Genomic DNA, 20,046 nt, shown 5'->3' with positions numbered 1-20,046 from the left:
TTGTTTTCACCCATGATGGATTCACTCATTTGGTCATAATTGGAATGTTTGACTGAGTCAATGCAAAAGAAAGTTCTCGAAGCAAGATTTAATGGTGGGAACTTCAATTGTCATGGAGCCTTATATTATAAATTTTTGTAAAGGATATCATAATTCTATTGATTTGGTTCATTAATTATCGAGAGGATAATAAATGACAAATTAGATGCTAATAGAATATATAAAAAAGGAACTCCTACTTAGCACAGCCACACCTTTGGCTCCCTTCTTGACTCACCTAATCTCGTTAGTGGTCACTTATGAGGCCACCTTTGGTTGGACGGCTTCAAACACTCTGACTCAATGGTGGCTTGTGGAAGCATCCACCGACAAAATGATTCCAACTATGTGGCGTGTGCTGCAACTGATTTATCATCTTCGATTAAAGGATTTAAAGGTGCCAATTAGTTTAGTTAAAAAGGACTTGAATCTTTAATTCATCACTTATTTTTTATAAAATAAATATATAATTTAATTAGTTACGTATCTTTTATTTTCAAGAAGATAGAGGGGAGAGATAGTAAGACGAAAAGAGGTTAATGAAAAAGGAGAAAATGTTATTTTTTTCTCACCTTAATTTAATTTTAATCAATATAAATATTCTTAAAACAAATAACAATAAATGTTTAAACAATCAGTTTGGTCGGATTTTAATAACTATGCTTATTTTATTGGTTCCACATTCCTCACTCGTACCCAAAGTCGTTCCGTAAGTGGAATGCAACTTGAAGTCCTATAAGACTGTCATCTAACCGGTGCGTCACGACCGAAGCAACGACATCTGACTCACCCATTTTGAAATTTGAACGCATCGACCGTTGGGGACACGCGCCCGCTGGCCGTTGGGCCGTCCAACTTTTATAAGCCCATCAAACCGCCACCTGTTTCCAGCCCAGTTTTACAGTAATAAATTCACGTAAAATTACATTTATACCCCTCACACACACACGCACTATTTCTTCCCCCCCTCCTCTCTCTCTACAGCAATTCAAAACAGGGCTGGCGTCCGCTCCATCTCTCTCTTCCCGATCTAGGGTTCTTGGGGTCTGGGAGGAGGGTTATCGGTCGAGATCGGAGGAGTAGGTCTTGCGGGGCGCGCGATGGAAAAGTACGAGAAGCTGGAGAAGGTTGGGGAAGGGACGTATGGGAAGGTGTACAAAGCGCAGGACAAGGCCACGGGGCAACTCGTCGCCCTCAAGAAGACTCGCCTCGAGATGGACGAGGAGGGCATCCCCCCTACCGCCCTCCGCGAGATCTCCCTCCTCCAACTCCTTTCCCGCTCCATCTACATCGTCCGGTACTCCCTTGCTCTCGCATTGTTGCTTCTTTTTCCTTAAGGAGGGTTAATTCTTTGTTATTGGGATGTTTTATTGGTTGGTTAGGTTGCTGAATGTGGAGCAAGTAGAGAAAAACGGAAAGCCGCTTCTTTATCTGGTGTTCGAATACTTGGATACTGATCTCAAGAAGTTCATCGACTCTCATCGCAGGGGAACAAACCCCAGGTCGATCCCCTCCCCAGTCATTCAGGTGCTTCTCTTTTTGACCTTCGAATTGTGGGTTTTTGCGTACATTAAATTTTGCAAATGGGAACAAGAAAAGCCTTTTCTGATCTTGAATTCCTTCGGTTCCAGAAATATGGTCTTTGTGGATCCCAGCAGATCCTAATCTATTTTTACTACGATGAATTAATAGGGTGTTGTAATTTGATTTCTAAAGCCTGCAAGTTAGAGATTCGAATCATAAAAATCCTCACACATTGTTGCTTACTGTGTTCAACATTATGCCTCTTTTTTATCAGAATTTTCCAAAAAAATTAAAGTCTTGTTTTATTGTTTCACCATGTATCAGAATTTCATGGTTATATTTGATTTCAATTTCATGTTTATGGTATTGAAATTTAATTTTGAAAGTTCGAGATAGAACTACGGAAGGATTTTTTTTTTTTAATGTATGAATAGACTTGGCTAGTTCATTGTCTTTTTTTGGAAATTTCAGTCCTTTCAACTATTTAAAATGGCCTTGTAATTGTTAGAAAGAAATAACTCTCTCCTTTTTTGTACCATAGAGCTTTTTGTATCAGTTGTGTAAAGGAGTTGCACATTGTCATAGCCATGGCGTGCTCCACAGGTTCTTTTCTCTACTGGTTCTTTGCCCTATCTTGATTTTGAAGGGAACCATGCCATGAGTACCATATATCTTATGGCCGGTGTAATACGATGGAACCAGGGACCTGAAGCCTCAAAATCTCTTGGTCGATAAAGAGAAGGGCATCTTGAAGATTGCTGATCTTGGGCTGGGAAGAGCCTTCACAATCCCTTTGAAGAGTTACACACATGAGGTCTTTATTTATACCTATTTCCATGTTTAGAAATTCTCTTTAGCTTTACCTTCAATTTGTTCAAGTTAATGCTACTTTCCACTTCAAAGCTATGTAGCTAGCTTTTTTTATTGGTTATGTTGTGGACTAACAATTTCATTCCTATGTAGATTGTTACTCTCTGGTATAGAGCACCTGAGGTCTTGTTGGGAACAACCCACTACTCAACTGGAGTGGATATATGGTCTGTAGGATGTATCTTTGGTATGATATCTACCTTTTAGTTCACTAAAATATGAAGTCTCTTTCATAAAATGGGCCCTCATAAAAAATAACGTTTCTAGTTAATTAAAATTATGTGTCACAAAAATTGTGGTATGAGAGTGTTAATCTTTATGGGAAATAATATGCTTTATTTGGGCTTTGTTGTTACTATACCTGGACTTAAACTATATATGTCTTTATTTTTTTTAATATATATTAGATTTTTGTTAACTTTAAACTCATTCTAGCTACAAGAAATGATTAGGATGGATAGTCTGAAGTAGGAATTAAGATTGACATTTTAGTTATCATATTGGAATTCTTTTGTGATGTCAATTAGAACATTGTAATGTAGACACTCACTATTTTGGTTATCCACTAATGCAATGCGCGTGCATTGAGATGTCAGTTGGCCATCGGAAGAAAACATCTCGGACCACCTGGCCATTGGAACAAGAAAGAGAAAATAAAGAAGAGAAAACTACCAACCACTAAAATCTAGTGAGAAGGAGCCATGGTTTGCCAACAACTTTAGGATATACCTTTTCTTGATGTGCTCCAGCTCTCTGGTGGTAAGGATTTAAGGCAAGGTGATTGTGTCTGCAGCAAGGAATCTGCAGGGCCTATATCTTTCCCTCCCTCCCTCCTTCCCTCCATCCCTCCACCCATCTCTTACTCTCTTCTTCATGTTTGCTTCTATTTTGAACCATAGAGCTGGTGGCACTTGAATCTAAAGACCTTGAAATATCAAACAGATCTTTTGATCTTATAATGGGCAGGTCCATTCTCTTATATGCCATTTAAACCACGCAGACAAAGACACATAAACTTGCAAAAACAAGGTCCATATGCAATGTAAGAGGCCTATAATTGTAGAAAAGAAGCCTGGCACATATTAGAGGTTGAGATACCTGAGATATCACAACTGCCACCTTGTAGAATTCAACTTATCCGATTCATATGAAAATTTGTGAAAAATAAATTCTTGGTTGAGATTACTCTTGAATGGCTATCTTACTACTGCTCCTTGATTGGTTTGTTAAATGTTGCCAGAAATTTTAAATGACTTGATTTTTCATATTAAAAATAGCTTTCTTAAACTGAGGATATCAACAGATTATTGTAGTCTCAAAAAATGTTAGCCACTATAGCCAGTAACAAATTTATTATGAGATAACTGATATAGAATCTTATCTTCAAATTTTATACATCATCTGAAAATTTTTGTTGCATTCCTCCACCACTTTTTAGGGGTTGCATGCTTTATCTGATATTTTTACCATGCCATTGCTGGGAGATGAACAAGTCTCTCCAATTTTAGAGTGCAACACTCTTCAAGGGAAATGCAAAACCTAATACAATTGATTAAACTTCTTCTCTGAGTATATCTTGGAATCCTTGATGCAACATAATCTTAAGGTGTTTCCTTCTCAAGTACATGAACGCTATAGTCTGACCTTGAAATGCATATAGCCAACTGTTGTAGGGAAGGCTATCTACATGATTTAGTTAGGTTACAAGATATGAACATCTGTCTGCTGCTTATCTCTTTGTACTCATATTGACACAGCTGAAATGGTGCGAAGACAATCTCTTTTTCCTGGTGATTCCGAGTTGCAGCAGTTACTTCACATCTTCAGGTTTGTTCTCTCCTAAAAGAAGTCCTTCCTGATTTAGTGTGGGTCATCAAGGAGGATGTACACCAAAGTTCCACATCATACTTGTGTGCTAACCTGTAATTCAACCAGGTCCTGAAAATGTCAATATTGCTGGTGGGAAACATATATAAGTGGGTTTTACTTGTAGACTCGAAAATTTTACACTTGAGTATGCTTATATGGAATTTGAACGAAAAAAAAAGTTTGATGTTCGAAAAACATTGCACCGAAAGCATTTGATGACATTTAATGATTCCTTTCCTCGTAAAAGATATATCAAAATCCCCATGGCTTCTGGAAAATATATATTGAAATTAAGTTTCTTTTTTGATTAATGAATAGTTGATGCTGTTGCCTAGCCACAATTCATGTGAATAACTAAAACTACAAGCCCCGACTTCCTTCATTTCTTTTTCTTTTTACATAAATATAAGTTTGAATGTTTCCGTCAATCTTCCAGGTATAGCACTAGAAACACTTTTAGCATTTGAGCTCTGTTTAATTGATCAATAAATAGCATTTACCCAAGTATTTTTACAGAAGCACTGATGGTGTCAATATCTCTGGTCTGATATGTTCTACATTACATGTTGCTGCTTGATCATAAGTTGACATGACATTCTTTCATAAAGGCTGTTAGGGACTCCAACTGAAGAGCAATGGCCTGGAGTTGGCTCGCTGCGGGATTGGCATGCCTATCCACAATGGAAACCTCAGAACTTGGCACGTGCAGTTCCAGCACTGGAACCTGAAGGCGTTGATCTTTTATCGGTAAACAGTTTTATGTTTATAGTTAACTTGGAAAGCTTTCTTCAAGTGTTAAATCATTGATTTAGGCTAAGCTGAATTAGTTTATTATATACATGTTTCCTAGTAATATTGGTGGCTTGTAAACTGATGAAAATATCCTGTTCCTTCTGACTCATGCTAGCACAAGGAACATGTCATTTCCAATTTGGAGATAAATGAGTGATATTATGCAATCAAAATATCAAATTTCATCAACATAAGAAATCATATTTTCTATTCTTGAATATCCGATGTAATGTCCTCCAGTTGATGCCTTGCCATACTTGCTCAACTAGTAGAAGAATAATTTATGATTGCTGAAGTAAGGATATTTGTTCTTTGTTTTATTTTGATGCTCTGATCATTGTAACATGATGCATGTTAGGATTATCATTCATTATGTGAAGAATCCATTAATCAAATATTACAGTCTGTGTATACGAACACAATGATGTTACACCACTATTTATCTGAAACTGCTTACCGAAATCCGGTTGACTTGTTTTTCATTTACTTGTTTCAACCTGATTGTGTGTCGTATTTTAACTAACTTGTATGATTCATTTTCACGGACTGTATTCTTGACCAGACTCTTCTTTTCGTGGTAAATTTTTCAGAAGATGCTTCAATACGACCCAGCTAACAGAATCTCAGCTAAAGCAGCAATGGAGCACCCCTACTTTGATTCCCTGGACAAGTCACAATTCTAGTGCCTTTTTCTTTTCCACCAAGAGAGATACAATCCATAGGGAATCTGAGCTGCTGAAGTCGGATTGGATGGGAAGAATAATGTTTACTTGATCAGGGTTTGGCAATATTAGTAATTGCCACAGTGTGTGACCTTATTTCAGATATTGGTTTGTGCTTTGATCTTCCAAGCATGTCATCAAAGTGTTCTTTGGCACTTGCTTCTCAGTACACTGACTGTAAACTTTTTCATCACCCAATGTTTATTCAGGAAGCTTGCTTGGGAAGGTGTTGATGGACTTGTTTGTTCATCATTCTTTTAAGGCCTACAATGTAAACAAGGATTGATGTTGTCCGGACTTTCTAACTTCATTGTTGTCTGTATCATCAATTGCGTTTAATGGCACAACATATAATTAATTAGTTTTATTTTGTGATTGAATGCATGAAAGTATGTCTATCTCATCAATGTAGCATTAAAAAATTTCAAATGTAGTAATTGAAGATATCTTTTTTCTTGTGTGCAAAATAAATATTGATAAATTCTTTGAGCTCTAGAGCTGTTGCTAAACTTTTTTTTTTTTTGGGAAACGGTAAGGGATGAGATTAGATCTACATGGGATGGATGAGTAGCATGCCTTCACCGTGTGCAAAATAAATATTGATGATGAGTTATTGTTAGTGCAATTTGGTATCAAATTGGTTCAAAACTTGTCCCATCCTCTCCAAACTCTTTCGTAACCCGACAAACATCTTATAATCGGCAATCAACGATAGCTTCGGTGCTCTGGTATGTTAGCTTCGGTGCTCTGGTATGTGGTTTCGTTCACCCAACAATAGCTTCGGTGCTCTGGTATGTGACTTCGTTCACCCTCTAGTGCTTCTTTTAGCTTATAGCTCTGAGTTATGCGTCTTTACCATATCTAGCTCCTGGGAGAGCTCCGAGCTGTACACCTTCATCGTGTCTAGCTCTTAGGTGAGCCGCACAAGCTCATCCTCTATTGCATGATTGTGGCTTCCGACCTCCTTCAACTGCTCGGCAAGGCCAGTCAAACGATGCTCAATGTCCTCCAATTGACGTGTCAGTTTAGTTGCTTGAGCCTCCGCCTTGACAATAGTAGAGGAGGCTCTCCCTTTCTTCAGCTCCTCGACCTCAGCTCGAAGGTCATCAATTATAATAGATTACTAGTGAATGATGGCACCAGCATCTCGGACACGATCAATGAGAGTCGTTACACAGTGGTGATGCTACAAATCGAAAATAAATAAGTAAGCGAAGCGAAACTGAAGGAGTTGGTAGCAGCCTAACTTACTATCACTTCATTTTGACAGCAAGTATCGATTAGGACCTCCGAGGGGGAGTAGAAGAGCTACTTCACCATTCTCGGGCATAGGGATATGCGGTAGTACTACTTCGTAGTTGGGCCTTCACCGCATACCTTTTACATCTCCCTTTGACCCTCTCATTGAGGCTGCAATGGTGCCTTCAGGATCGGGTCTGGTAGGTCGATTATTCTCTTGACTCTTGAAAATATTTCTATGAATATTTTGCAAGGGAAACAATTCGAGAAGTGACCCGAACTAACTCTTAGACTTCCTATCCATGCGGACAAACGAGTGTTAAGTCGTTTGGACCTTATTTTTTCCTCTATGAGCATTACATGATATTTGCATGATAGGCGATGATTGATGATTATATATTTTCTATCAAAATTAATTAATCCAGCTTGATCTTACCGTGATAACTAATGTTAGATTTGATCACATAATGTCACCTTTCTATGTCGTGCGACACTGGTTTATTGTATAGATAATGATGAGATCTAATTTTAAGTTGGTTGAAGAGAAAGAGTCAAAAGTCACCTCATTTCCGAAGGTATTAGAGTTCATTCTGGAAGGACAAAAATTGATGCAAATGGACGACAACTCCCAGATGATGACCCCAATGAAAGTCACATGGCATCCCTTCCAATAAATATGGCCTCCGAGCATATGATAGTGGATGCAAAGCACCCTCTCCTATAAGCATGGCCTCATCAGAAACACACCTATGAACATATGAGAGTGGAGTGCAAAACCAAGAAGATAAGAAGTATTTCTCCACTTTCTTTCCGACCCGACGAATTGGAATATCGAGATTCAATTTTATTTATTTATTTATTTATTTTTGTATGGACTTCGATAAAGTTGGTGACGGGAGTTGATTTATAAACGATAAAGAACAATGCATTTTAAATTTAAAAAAAAAGGAATTTTAATCTTTTTTTTTTTTTCAGATAATCTTATCTCAGGATACAACTTAATAGTGCATGCATGTCAAGTGGATCATTTCCTAGTCCAGTTAATTGAGACTAATGGATCAGACCCATTAAATACATGGTTGTTATAACACTACTACGATCTAAAATACTGCATATGGTACTCACAGGATATCCTCTCCCTATACTCGTATATTATCAACATTTAGACAATCTACTTATTTATCACATCCAAGATTTGCTTTGGCCTGCAGCTAATATCAAGAATTTGTTGAAATCTATCAAATATTTAAAATATACAACACGACGACATAATTGTCACAAACCAACAATAACTTTCAAAGACAATTGATCCAAACTTTGAAACCTTTTTCTTTACCTCATTTAATAAGAAATGCAGGCAGTTTTATTGGATTAACAGAATTCCAGCAGGCACCGTAGGAATACATGGATTATTATTCATGCCATGTCCAGGCCACATGATAGGAAAAATGAGAAAGACATACAAATTCATAATACAACATGAATGCCTCAGATTTAGATCTACAAGTTTTCAAAGAGAACAAATACCTTATACACAGGCAAAAACGCTGGATTAGAAAAGCCAAACAAACTTACTTGGCCATTATCATGCAAAATGATAAGAAAACCAAAATAACCTTACTTGCCATTATCGTGAAAAATATAGATATATTGGTGCCTTAGGTCCAAGTACACCAGTGCATCAATGGCACACCTCTCTGGATAACCCTCAGGATTCTTGTGAAGTCTCAAACCTTGTAGGTGTGTCGATTCCAATCATACAACACAGACCTGATATCAAAATTATGAGCAGCACAATTGCCTGAAAAGGAAGATGCATAAAAAGCATGCAATTAGTAACTTTCTGGTGTAACTAAAACTGCATAATAAAAAACAACCTATTTGTGTCTCCTGTCAGATAAGTATGAGTAATGAACACAAGCTACCACATTCTACTGAACCTCTGAATGAGTGAGACCAACAGCAACTAATAATAATTGCAGATCCAACAATAAAAACATAATCGCAATTATAAGATGGTCAAGTTTGGCAATTCTTCATTAAGTAGCTCCTCAATGATGTTCATTTGTGTAAATCATAAACCTCCAAGATAAAAATCTGTTTTTCATCTGAACATATAATAATTTAAATTTAAATAAAAAACTCAATGCATATTACCCTCGACATTATTTGTTACTGAAAGATTTGATTATGAAACTCGATCAAAAGGATAGATAACGAATTAAGGGCTTACAACAAATATCCCTTCTAGGAGAGATGACTTTATTTGGCAAACTCCATCGCAAGTTGAGTTGTTAGAGGCATTGCTCTGGGTACCATCTGCAAGAAACCTCAATGCCAAATGTGCAGGGTACTGTAATGTTTTGTATGGCCTGGACGTATAGAGAACTGTATACTTGGCACCAGACTGCTTTAATAAATCAACTATGTCAGAGAAAACCTCCCCTGCAGATATCAACAAGTTGACAACAATTAATAACTAAGCACAACATTTTAATTTATGTAAAAATTCACACAGAAATGATCTTTCTCAAACTAATAACATGCCTTCTGATTGTGTGTGGCCCGACACTTCCGATCTTCCACTGCACAGAACAACTAAATCCATCTTCCCACTTGTCCGTGAGGCCAGAAAGTCCTGGGTCAATTAAAGTTCAGAAATAGACAATTAGTATTTAGATAAAATCATAAAGCAGCAGTTTCAATTTAAACAAAAATAATTTACATGAACTGAATGCAAGCTGTTAAGTTTCTCAAGGTTTCCGCCATTTATGGAACAGGAATCCAAGTAAGCAATGCGATTCAGTCCTAATCCTTGTGCACAATTTTCTTCAAAACCTTCAATTAGAGAATTTTCCAGTGTCTCCTGTTCATCTATGGCAACATATGGGAATGCCATAGAGAAGTTTGAAGTTGTGAATGACAGCTGAACAACAAAAGAGAAAAGTTAAATCAAAATATGATGAGCAAACAAAAATTTGACTGTAAAAGATAGAAAAATGAAAGCGACTATGGATACCTTCAGAATGTCTATCAAAGAAGGATCCGATTGTTTTGGACTAGAGATATCTGACGAATGCAACTACACAACAAAGGAGCACATAGTCAGTATTTATACTGGAGAAGCATAACCAAGTTTGTGACGTTTGTAACAATTACAAATTCCTCATGAAGTCAAAATTTCAGTCTATAGATTCACCATAATGAGGAGAAGGTCGCTAAATGGATAGAGCAACACTGGTGCAGTTTGCAATTTGATATAAAATGGTTCTATGTACAGGACTGATAACATAATCATTTATTTTAATTACAAATATGAGCCTCTTACTTCATGTTCTCAAGGATAAAAAATAAGCAAATAGTTGTCAAATAATGGTTTGATATCAATTTCAGAAGCAAGTAATTCTTATTTCTCCAAATTGAAAAACCCTTACTCACTAAGTAACAAGCAGGTAGTTATTGAATTTCATTACCTTCCTTCCAACAAAAACAACAGCAACATCCGTATTCTCATCAAGGCTTTCCTTGGTGCACTACAAAATATATATATCCAAGTTAAATAATATATGCTTCACAAAGAAAACATTGAAAGCTAAATCAAATTTTATGAAAGTGCACCAAGTTATTATAGCTAATCACCAATTAGACAACTTACCAGAATATTTGACCAGCCGCCTTCAGACAAAACCAATTTTGTTAAGTCCTTAGAGGAGATTGTGCGGTAGTCAACGAATTCTTTATTGTTATAATGTGGTGATCTGCAACATTAGTAGGCAACTAGTTTCAAAAGGAAAAAAATGCCTGCAAACATTAAAAATTAAAATATTCCTCAGTGGCAACTATAAGCCTAAAAATGATTGAATAGTGAATTCATTCAACCATATGCCTATGCAATTAGAAGTCATGCTTCTACAGTAGGAAAACAACAATTTTGCCACATTCATCATTGAATGAATTTGTGATTCATGTACTTTCATAGTATAAATCACAAAGAAAATCAACCATCCTTGATAATACTAAATGATTAAAAGTGTCAATTTATTTCTCACTGAGTAATTATAAGCCTATGGAAAACATGCATCAAGTAAACAAAGAGAAAAAAGAACTGACAAGAGAAAGAATGAAGAACTCCCACATAATTTATAAGCAGCTGGATATGTTTATGAAATAGTCAATAGTTTTAAACTCCAAAGAGCATTGGTGCAACAATGATTTAACAGTTGATATGGTTGCTGCTAAACCTTAGGATATAAAGATACACGATAAACAGATCAAAAGTCAATATATAGGTACTGGCAAACATGTTGTAATGAAGTATTAGTAAATATACATTTAACACATTTAAAAATACAAATATAATGCTTATATATGTTTTTGATATTTTTGAAAATCTTTGGTATATTCTAAAAATTATTTTCAATATTCTATAGTTGTTTAAAATTTAATTATTTGATCATAAAACCAACATAAAGTTTACATTTTTGCTAAATATTCACAATGCCCTTCTCCTAGCTTCTCTTCTCTTTTCCTCTCTTCCCCTCTGTCCTCTTATCCTCTTTTCTTTCTCTTCTCTTCTCCTTTTATATGAGTCAATGGAGAGAATAGAAATGCAAGATATCAAGATGTTGTTTATAACATGGTTTGATGTTTCAAGCACCAGACCCATGCCAGTCCTATGTTGGATTGGTATGGGTATGGTGCGTGCTAGCATACTGACAAACAGTGTGCAAATCTCTTTCATGATATTATATATAATGCATTGGGAAGCACATGCTACAGTCCATACCACTGATCTGACATGCCATTGTTCTGGTATGTATCGGCTAGTCCATAGATTCCATACCAGTCTAGGCAAAACATAGAGCGATCAAGTGACTCTAAAAGTCTAAAACTACCAAATCCAATGATATAGTCTACATCTTGATTTCATCTATGATCTTTTAATCATCCATACAAATTCATTTCTTAATTCATGTGATTTAAGAAAATTGAGGATCATTTAAAGTACATATTTTAAGAAAAACAATTGTATATTGGTTCTAGCAAGACCAAATATTGTAATGCTTAAATGCAAAAGATCTAAAATCCAGTTCCTATGCACTTGAGTATCACTTACTCAATGCTGCCAATTTCATATATAATTGCACCATCATTAAGTTTGAATAGAACATACTAAGGCCTACATCACTAAACATGTACAAGATTGCAACAGGCCATGAGATTAACTCAACCATGAAATAGAGGCCTTTTATCAATGAAAAAGATGGAGACACGGAAGAAAATCTTTAAGGTTGAAAAAAATTAATATATTCACACACCATTTTTTTTTGTTATCCTCCCCTGTTAAAGTAACCCATCCATTCACTCACAGATTGTTTTTATGAGTCTCCCATTGAATACTAGAAATACAATGAAGAAAATCTATAAGCAAAGATCATTTTTTGAACTTGAGACTTAACTCTTTTCATAGCGCATCATTGGATATCATTTTTCATTTTATAATACACTCAAATACAATGTTACTTAACGAAATACTAGAAATATTTCAAAACTGCCAGAACATTTCGGTCAAACACTCAAAGAAAACCATAATTAATGTTAAAACTTCAAGCGACACTTTTAGAGATCTACTTGTAAGGACAGTAAATAGATCATAGAAATTTCATCAAGAATCCCTTTTATATACCTTTCCATTTAGTCCTATCAAGAAAGGACATAATCATCAACCTTGTCACATTTGTTTCACTAGAAGGAACACGAGGAAAAAAAGATAGGTCGGGCCATGTTTCTTATACTTCCAATTAATTATTCTAGGTCAGGTTGACTTGATCATTACCCAGGCTCTCAGCACTTGTAAGAATACAAGTTTAACATGATGAGAGGAAAATAAAAGGTATAATTTGGTGCTATTAAGTACCAACTTCATCTAGTATGTTCAGTTCCACCTCCCCTCTCTTTGATGCGCCGGAAGAGAGATGAAGATGAGGTAAATCCAGTTTTTTTTATTACTTATGATTTATTGAAAAGATAGTAAAAGCTGAGGAAATATGAGAGCAGCAACCGAACCACTATATTAATGCGTACATTGTCATGGTCAGAACAAAAAGATGCAAAAAGACTACCCAAGTCCTGCATGTCCAGCTAGATGTGCTATCATTGCCAACAATGTGAATGGTCAGAAGTTGTAATTGTTAACATACTAATAATGGAAAAAAGGCTAACACTTCTTATTCAAAATGTTCCGTATAACACAAGTAGAAATAATGTCCTATTTACTTATCACAAGCATAGTTGCATTAAAAAGTAATATAGCAATAATTTGCTTTCCAAGACCAAACCTACTTAGTATCTGCATCTCAATACAATACCGGTAAGGTTGAGGCGACCACAGAAACGCAGGAGCTGTGAGAGGGAAGCCCAACACCCACGGCAAGTCTGCCACTACAAACACGATCGCTAACAGGAGTGCCCTAACGCCCTCCATCTCCCCTGCACAGGGGTTCATATTTCCGTCAAACGAAATGCAAATCTACCAACAGAATCAAGAAAATGAGACAAGATAAGCATCATGTAATAAACTAATTAATAGAACACACATCAACATCTAACATCAACCCCAACCGTGCACAAAATCTTATCGATCAGCGAAGAAATCCAATTCAGAAGCCACCACTGCATGAGACGAGTAATGGACTAGGATTGGGGAAGTTAGGTCTATGAATCCGGTTGAGGAGGTCGATCTAGAGTTAAATCGGAGACGGAGATCATCGCACCTGCAGAAGAGCCGATCGAGAACGCCTCCCAGATCGAGATTAAGAACACGAAACGAAACCAAGCGACGACGCCGCGCTCCTCAACTGGGGAGATCGACCGTAATATTAATTGGACGGCTATTGAGCCGATGCGATCATAAAGGAATTGATCATGGCCGTCGATCTGACGGGTCGGATCCGAGGCTTAGTTTGGACGGACAGGATGAGAATAAAACGTGGGAGGGATCAGCTTCGCTTGCTTTACACGTGCAAAGCGTGTGTGATATACAATTGTGATTGGCAATTGGAATGGAATTACATGTAAGGAATGGTTGTAGCAATTTAAATCGATGAAAGAACAAATCAATGGTAAATAATTTTGATAAAATTAAATGATTGGTCGTAAAAAAAAAAAAAGTTGATTGTTTCTAGAAGTAGGATAGAAAAGAAAAACTTTGCACATAAAATGATAATTATTTTATTGCATTATTCTAAAATAATATTTTTCTATTTTTTAAATTAAAAGTAGGACTAAAAGTTAAAAGAGGACATTAGAAATTTTTATGTTTGTTATATATTATTTAGATAAAAACGAAAATGTATAAGACAATTGTAAAGCTTGATATAATCCTAGAATTACATAATTAGGAAACAAATTGTTAGTATAAATGATACAATAATTTTGAGGTAAATATGTATGATTATTTGTTTTAAAAATTCACCCAATAAATATATATTTATTACAACTAATTATATTATTTTTTTAAAAGAATAATTTTAGTTCATTACATTAAATGACACACAAAGTGCAAACTAAATACAGAATACGTTTTTAAGTAGATTTGAACATAAAATTCATCAACTATACATTAAAATGCCTTGATAAGGACATAATTGTATCAATATTTTATTTAAGATAAAATTTCATATTTAAAGAAGAACTATAAATTTCATAATTAGATGAGATAACATTTGATGACATTACATGTACTCTTCCCTAACAAGGGATGTTGACTTGTAAAAACCTTGATGTGTGGAAAGCTCTCCTATTGTTAACATGAAAGAGTAAGATGGTATAATGGATTTGTTCACTAATGATCCTTGAAATTTTAGGAGCTCTTAAGTAAAAAATAATTCTAATATCCTTGCTATTAGAATTCATCCACCCTTGCATTTATAATTACTTTAATATAAATAAATAACATAAATGGAAATTAAGATAAATGCTTGATTAGTATATGAAATAAATAAAGATTTCAATGAAACAAAGAATAAGACTGATTTGTGTAGAGACATGAAGTTGGGAGTTATTGTGCTTAATTAATAGTATAAAATGATTAAAAATATAAAATAAACATTATGGTTGATTATATATTAGTCTTTTATTAATTGTATTATTTAAAATAATAATAATTCTTATATTAAATTTTGAGATGAAGGTTATAGAGATATTGATAATAAGGATAATTAAGTTGACCATTATCTATTATATTTTGACACCATATAATGCAAAATGTAGAAGTTGAATACTATTTATTTATCAAGAGACTGAAGTTATAAAGGCTAATGTTAAGAGGATAGTTAAGTGTAACTAAATCAAAATTCATTTTTTATTTATTCTCCTGATTATACCATCTCATATTTCTTTGTTATATAAGATATTCAAAATTGCATAAAAAGCCTTTTAAAGCTAGTGCTACCATATTTTCATACAAAATTGCATAAAACTCCATTATTGAATATGTTATGATAAGTAAAATAATCAATACTTTCATTAAAATAATATGGTTGGAACAATTATCCATTAGTTGGAAGAGAGTGATTAAAAATGTGCTCCTGTCAATGCTCAATCACATTAGATTCTAGAGGGTGTTATTTGTTGATTAAAATTATGTTCAAGATTTCATCGATAAAAATAATATTTTTAAGGTAGGAGTTTTAAGTTAGAATATTCCATTATCTTCTTTTTGCTTGCATGATAATATTTGGAAGCATGTAAAAAGATGTTTGTTTTAATTTTTAGTCGGGGATCATACTACTAAGCATTTTTTTTCCCTCATCTTTTTAATGATTTTGATCTATTCTTTCATATTATATGTGATAGTTGGTGATAGTTGGTGATGTCTCTATCAACCCGAATCTATCTTGAGCATCAGAAATGACTTGGGTGCTCATTTGAGGGTCGACCAGTAAGAAGATCTAAGTTAGGACCAAAGTGAAAAGCAAAGTGATGGATAAATAAGTACTGTTAGATTGATGATATTTTATAATAGGATGAGCTCAAGGAAATATTTCCTCTTGGATAAGGGGCTATTGTATTTCTCATTCCTTCAGTGACACAAGCTACGAACTCTATGGAAGAGCGACAATGTTATGCAGTAGCTTTAATGAGATTTAGGAACAAGTACAGTCATGCAGGTGTAGAACTGAGAATGGAGATAAACTGCAGATAAAAATAAGATCATACTTCGTTGGATCAGTGTCTGCAAAAGATGTGATGCAATGCACAAACAGAGCTGGGTGTCAAAATCAATCTCCTACTTTCCTATACTGAACCAATCTGTTGTATGTATTCTTGTTCTGTTTTGTTCTTTGTCTTCCACCTTTGGCTTCTCCCAGTTTTCTGTGCTCTGTAAGTGTCTGCAGAGACTCTCATTGGAGTTGGTTTTTTGAGCTTTCCAGTTGACCGCTTTATGCTGCTCCAATACCCAGGAAATCAATGAAGCGAACACTGATCTTGTTTGTGCCACCATCTCTTTCAGCTTGCAGGAAGGCATTGTTGGTGTGGTTGGCTGCTGGTTCAGTTGCTGAACCTTCAAAAGATGCATCAGAGTAAGCAAAGTGACCAGATCCCATGGCAAGTTCCACCATTGGTGCTTTACCATTGTTGAAGACAGTGCCAGGTTCACCAGGCCTTTCAGTACATCCATTCCTTCTGGTCTGCAGCTTCTCATCTAAGCCTGCACAAGAAACAGACTTGATTTGAAGCCCTTCATGTAGACACAACATATTTACACTTTGAATCAAAGTGTTAAAGAGAACAAATAATATCTGCAAATGTTTTAAGGGTAGAGTAGAATGAAGGAAACTGATCATAAATAAGATTGAGGAATAACATATATATATATATATATATATATATATATATATATATATGATTGGACAATAATACCAGAAATGCTCGTTAAAGAGAGCTTGTGTTTGTCGTGCTCTAATATACACAACCATTGTTCTAATTTAAGTATCGCAATGACCTTCTCGGGTACACCATAACTCACAGACAGTGTAGCATTGGAGCACAATTGATAGACTAAAATTAGATAGTTGAAAGGTAAGAAGAAAATAAAAGAGTCACTCATCATCCACCCCCTGCCTCTCCAAGGAAAGGAACTGAGGAAGGGCCCAAATCCAGATTAGCAAAAGGAGATGAAACCCAAAGGATGGAGAAGCATCAGAAAGGTCAGGAAAAGGAAAAGAAATGGAACATACCCAAGAAGAAGTGGAAGGCCTGTTGATGTGATGCCAGACCAGAATCTTTCAAGAAACAAGGCATGAACCTGCAAGCGGAGGGAGTGAGGGGGAGACCAGTGCAAGTTGAGGTAGACTCATCTCTGGTGCTGGTGATGGAGGAGTCACCACTCCAAGCATTGTGTCCACTGCTCATGTTCATCATCTGGGGCAAGGCCTGAGTCCAGTGGTCAGGGGAGGTGGTGAAGGCCTTCCTTCTCATGTAACGACTGCATTGCTCCCTCTTCTTCCTTGCCATGATCACATGCCATTGGTTCTTCACAGCATTGTCTGTCCTCCCGGGGAAGAACCTTGCGATGAGAGACCATTTGTTCCCGTACACCCTGTGAAAAGCTAAAAGCTTTTCATCTTCTTCCACACTGAAGGCTCTCCTGTTGATCCTTGGGTCCAGTTGGTTGAACCATCTCAGTCTGCAACTCTTCCCTGTCCACAACAAAATCCATCAACCATTTCAACCCAAGAAGCAAACTCCACTTATCATTCGTCAGGCTCAATACTTTTTTCCAATGGACAAATAAAATAGGCAGAATCTGAACCAGTTTTCTTGAACGATGCATAAAGTCAAGAAAGAATCAGCAAACTCAGAATTTTTCTGTCTTCTATTTGCAGTTGATGTGAATGAAGGATTAAATGGCGTACCTGATCTTCCTTCAAGCTTCTCGGCAATCAAGTTCCAGTTATGGGGGCCATATTGGGAGACAAGCTCCTTCAGCTTGGCATCCTCTGATGGTCTCCAATGGCCTCTGCCAGAGGACTTGGGCTGCTTATCCTCATGAACTCTCCTTCCATTAGACCTCTCACTCTCTTCTTCCTCACCCAATCTCCTGTTCAGGGCCTCAATGCCCTCATGCTCCTCTGATGGAACCCTCCTCTCATACCATTCTCCCTTTGCGATACTGAAAGGAGAGTCTCCATGAAACGGAGGTGGTGGTGGTGGCGGCGGCGGCGACAGCAGTGGCGGATAGAATAGCCCCATCCCCGCTATAGATTTTTGCGTCTGGTGGCCCATTAATTTTACTAAAAGAGAGGGGGAAATATCACAACAAAGAAATGATTTTGATCCTTGTCCCACGTTGATTTCTTCTTAAACCTCGATCCAGAAGCATAAAAAATGGATCTTTCCTGCTCACTTTGTTGTGTGTCATCAATTTCGTCGAAGAACAAAGAATGACGACAAAAAGAAGCGCTTTGGCAGATATAGAAAGCGGAGCAGAGAACAAAAGGCAGCAACTTTCGAAAGGAACAGAAGAAAAAGAGCCGCACGCTTCTCTCTCTCTCTCTCTCTCTCTCTCAGTCACTCACTCGCACATTGGTCTCTATCGAGACACTGATATAGAAGAGGGGCAGCGGGCACGACTTGGTGCATGTCCAACACCGAAGTAAATCAAAACCCGAAAACAGATTCCGAAAACCACGAGCAGAAACAGAAAACAGGCAACAAGAGGAGGACGAAGAGGAGGAGGCAGCCGGCGAGCGGGTCGTGTGGGCGGATCTCCTCGTCTTCTCACGAAGAGATGCCGCTGCTCCTCGCCCGCCTGCTGTCCCTCTCCGCATCGCCAAGCATAGCAAAAGAAGCAGCATGCAGCAACTCCCTGCCTCCATCTCTTTGCCAGTTGCCCACCTCCGTCCAAAACGGTGGCTCTCAGAAAACCAGCCGCCGCAGTTTACTGCTGCGGATTGTGAACGGCTACAGTGAATCTTCTTCACCTTCTTCACTTGGGAGAAACAGATGGAGTGTATGATGCACCATCACTGGTTTCCAAAACCTTGATGCCGATGTTTCCTTCCTCATATAACCAAATGAAATCGTCGAAACATTTCAGTGGCAGTGTAGCTTTGTATTCCCCATTCATCAATCGAATGATTGGTTAAGGCAGCATTAAATCCAGGCGATACATGGCATCTGGCAATATCTTCTTGTTTTTGTGGATGAATCTTAATTATCAGAATCGGATCAAACATCGGTCGAGTCATGCCTCGAGGCATTGGTTCACTCCAATAAGTTGGTTGTCATGGAGAAATAAGTCAACATGAAGTCGAGAAAGAAGAAGAAGAAGAAGAAGAAGAAGAAGAAGAAGAAGAAGAAGAAAACAAAAAAAAAAAGAATAGTTATAAGAAAGATGATTAAAAGATAGCAAAAAAATCATTTAAAAAAATAAAATATGATAAGAAATAGTCATTATATATGAGTATCCATATTTAAATATTTTTTCATAAGAATTAGGATATATTTTTCCATTAAAAGATGATTAGAAAAACAAGAAAAATATTTTTTTTCCTATGATTTTGGATGGAAAAAGTTATACTTCTTTGCAATTCTTCAAATTATCACAGCTAGACAAAACTATATGTAAAGTTTGGATGATGGTTGAATCAAGGATAGTAGAAAACCAATCACTTCTCTATGTACATCTAAATTACATGTCCCTCTCTCAGTCCCAAATCCATCTCTCTCTAGTTTAGTGAAGTTGAATATCCTTCACAAACTCCAATAGCAGTACATTTTTTTTATTCAACCTAGTCCTTTCTTACAATGAAATGCCCTCAATAACATATAAATAATAAGTCACATCAAACATATATTTTAATGTCTAATGAATAATCATCTCATTGACCTTATGAATGGATCCAAAAGTTCATGATTATCTAATTTTTTAAAATAAAATTAAATTAGATAACTTTTGTCTAAACACATATAATAAGGGTCTTCT

General features: G+C 36.3%; 3 protein-coding genes across 7 annotated transcripts; 1 reads left to right on the top strand and 2 right to left on the bottom strand.

Annotated features, from left to right (window-relative positions):
- The first annotated feature begins 1,015 nt into the window (after window positions 1-1,015).
- Window positions 1,016-6,183, top strand: LOC135640272 (cyclin-dependent kinase B1-1). Its single transcript, XM_065154566.1, has 8 exons — window positions 1,016-1,336; window positions 1,422-1,566; window positions 2,105-2,166; window positions 2,266-2,377; window positions 2,527-2,620; window positions 4,191-4,260; window positions 4,911-5,049; window positions 5,685-6,183. Exons 1-8 carry the CDS (start codon window positions 1,140-1,142, stop codon window positions 5,775-5,777), a joined length of 912 nt encoding a protein of 303 aa, XP_065010638.1. The 5' UTR covers window positions 1,016-1,139; the 3' UTR covers window positions 5,778-6,183.
- Window positions 6,184-8,450: 2,267 nt separating this feature from the next.
- LOC135582804 (uncharacterized) lies at window positions 8,451-13,937 on the bottom strand. 4 transcript variants are annotated; one of them, XM_065154395.1, is made up of 9 exons: window positions 13,829-13,937; window positions 13,424-13,544; window positions 10,711-10,813; window positions 10,529-10,588; window positions 10,075-10,137; window positions 9,781-9,981; window positions 9,603-9,693; window positions 9,289-9,500; window positions 8,451-8,856 (listed from the first exon to the last, which is right to left on the bottom strand). In XM_065154395.1, the coding sequence occupies exons 2-9, from the start codon at window positions 13,537-13,539 to the stop codon at window positions 8,764-8,766; spliced, it is 939 nt and encodes a 312-aa protein (XP_065010467.1). In that variant the 5' UTR covers window positions 13,540-13,544; window positions 13,829-13,937; the 3' UTR covers window positions 8,451-8,763. The 4 variants fall into 4 exon arrangements, with proteins under 4 accessions (XP_065010467.1, XP_065010466.1, XP_065010468.1 ...); XM_065154394.1 differs by lacking the exon at window positions 13,829-13,937 and adding an exon at window positions 13,677-13,820 and having other exon boundaries at window positions 13,424-13,584; XM_065154396.1 differs by lacking the exon at window positions 13,829-13,937 and adding an exon at window positions 13,677-13,819.
- A 2,320-nt stretch (window positions 13,938-16,257) lies between these two features.
- LOC135640632 (transcription factor CSA-like) lies at window positions 16,258-18,586 on the bottom strand. Of its 2 annotated transcripts, XM_065155295.1 has the most exons (4): window positions 17,975-18,586; window positions 17,297-17,758; window positions 16,690-16,767; window positions 16,258-16,620 (listed from the first exon to the last, which is right to left on the bottom strand). In XM_065155295.1, the coding sequence occupies exons 1-4, from the start codon at window positions 18,342-18,344 to the stop codon at window positions 16,499-16,501; spliced, it is 1,032 nt and encodes a 343-aa protein (XP_065011367.1). In that variant the 5' UTR covers window positions 18,345-18,586; the 3' UTR covers window positions 16,258-16,498. The 2 variants fall into 2 exon arrangements, with proteins under 2 accessions (XP_065011367.1, XP_065011366.1); XM_065155294.1 differs by having other exon boundaries at window positions 16,258-16,767.
- Window positions 18,587-20,046: the final 1,460 nt, after the last annotated feature.

Source organism: Musa acuminata, chromosome BXJ3-6, assembly GCF_036884655.1.
Source record: "Musa acuminata AAA Group cultivar baxijiao chromosome BXJ3-6, Cavendish_Baxijiao_AAA, whole genome shotgun sequence".
Taxonomy (NCBI): Eukaryota; Viridiplantae; Streptophyta; class Magnoliopsida; order Zingiberales; family Musaceae; genus Musa; species Musa acuminata.
Note: the sequence above shows the minus strand (reverse complement) of the source record. Positions and strands in the feature narration are given on the sequence as shown.